The sequence below is a fragment of the Galeopterus variegatus genome, unplaced genomic scaffold (assembly GCF_000696425.1).
Source record: "Galeopterus variegatus unplaced genomic scaffold, G_variegatus-3.0.2 Scaffold1312, whole genome shotgun sequence".
In the NCBI taxonomy this organism is placed as follows: Eukaryota; Metazoa; Chordata; class Mammalia; order Dermoptera; family Cynocephalidae; genus Galeopterus; species Galeopterus variegatus.
This window is the reverse complement of record NW_007727423.1, coordinates 52306-53805: the sequence shown is the minus strand read 5'-3', so window position 1 is coordinate 53805 and position 1500 is coordinate 52306. Positions and strand designations below refer to the sequence as shown.

At 40.1% G+C, this 1500-nt stretch overlaps 1 protein-coding gene across 2 annotated transcripts in view; it reads right to left on the bottom strand.

Annotated features, from left to right (window-relative positions):
- The window catches only part of FMNL2 (formin-like 2), a 134785-nt gene that overhangs the window by 88885 nt on the left and 44400 nt on the right, over positions 1-1500 (bottom strand). For both annotated transcript variants that reach the window (XM_008576210.1, XM_008576211.1), the window contains exon 5: positions 372-524. In XM_008576210.1, the coding sequence (XP_008574432.1) occupies positions 372-524 (153 nt within the window). The remainder of the gene's footprint in view (positions 1-371; positions 525-1500) is intronic.

Genomic DNA, 1500 nt, shown 5'->3' with positions numbered 1-1500 from the left:
ATAAACAGCAACATGGGACTCCAGATCACCAAGTCTCAAGGTGCTGCCTCTACCCAGGAAACAATGCCTACATCGCAATGACAACATCTACATGGTTTTAGAAACTCATCTGTCTACAAGACTACTCTGTTGTATCATTTGGCAGAATTTTTTCACTTCCTGTGCTGAATCAAGGTATGTTGTTTCCAGAAAGATATTCAAAGTTCTAGAGCCCAAGGGAAGGCCCATGAACTCCTAATGAAACTTTCAGCTAGAGACATAAGAAATGAAAGTGCTGTTGTGGCATGATACACTGATACACTGCCAGAAGGGTGGGACCCTGATGTCCCAGTGCACCCTACCAAAGCTGCCTCCTGCTTAAAGGAACTTACCGCATTGCAGAATGTCTTCCAGAGCGGGAGACACTGTTGGCCACAGGTGAGGGCAAGTTGCTCCCTCTGTGCAGGTCCTCGATGGACCTACTCCAGGGCTTTGATTTGTCCACCGAACTCTCCACAGTGCTTTCCACACTTTCAAAGTCAAAACTAAAACAAGAGAGAAATGCCACTGAAGATGGAAAACTTCACAATCACACACGTACACAGATGTGTGGAACTGGCTTTTCCTATGAGACATCTGTACCTTAGCATAAGAAGTTTTTGAAGACAAAGAAAACTAAAAAGGAAATACAAAAGAATTTCTATAGACTCAGTGTCAGCTTCAAAAACACAGAATGACGAATACCAGGCCTGGCAAAAGAATAATGGAACAACAAAGGGCAGAAATTAAATAGTGACGTATTGTTTTTATTTTACCATACGGCTTGCTAACTTACCAATGGCTAATTTTGCTATGATGGAAGGGAGAAAAGATCTTACAGCTGTCTTCATTTTGCTTTAAGAAGTCAATAGGTTAGGCTTATATTAACTTATTCCTACCCATCAATTTTCAATGAGCATTTTCTCCTAGTGTGCTGGCAAGTGTACTTTTCTGACCATATGTGATACATTACTAGCAGAGTTACGGATTTGCTTTGATTTTGGAATCTCTTCCCAATGTGGTGCCCTTTAAAGTAAGACTGTTGTTTCTCTGACTTCTTTTGAGGTTATTACTCATGTTAACCATGTTAGAATAAATAGCAAGTTAAGTTGCTCATTCTTGTACAGTTTTGGGAACAAAGTTTTTAAACACAGGCCATTGTGTTCCAAGCATTTTTCCTCTCACCAAGTCAGTGAAGTAACTCTGCTTTCTCAAAAAAAATTGTACTAATTGTTTCTACCCACAGTTCAACCAAGCAACACTTTTTTTTTTTTTTGGCAGCTGGCCTGTACAGGAATCTTAACCCATGAATTTAGTGTTGTAAGGCTGCACTCTAACCAGCCAGCCCAACTGAGCAACACCTGACAGTAGAACAATCAGAAGGCAGCTATAACTCATATCTTCTAGAAGATTTTAACAATCAGAAGGCAGCTATAACTCATACCTTCTAGAAGATTTTAGAGGATATTGCAATGGGAAAAA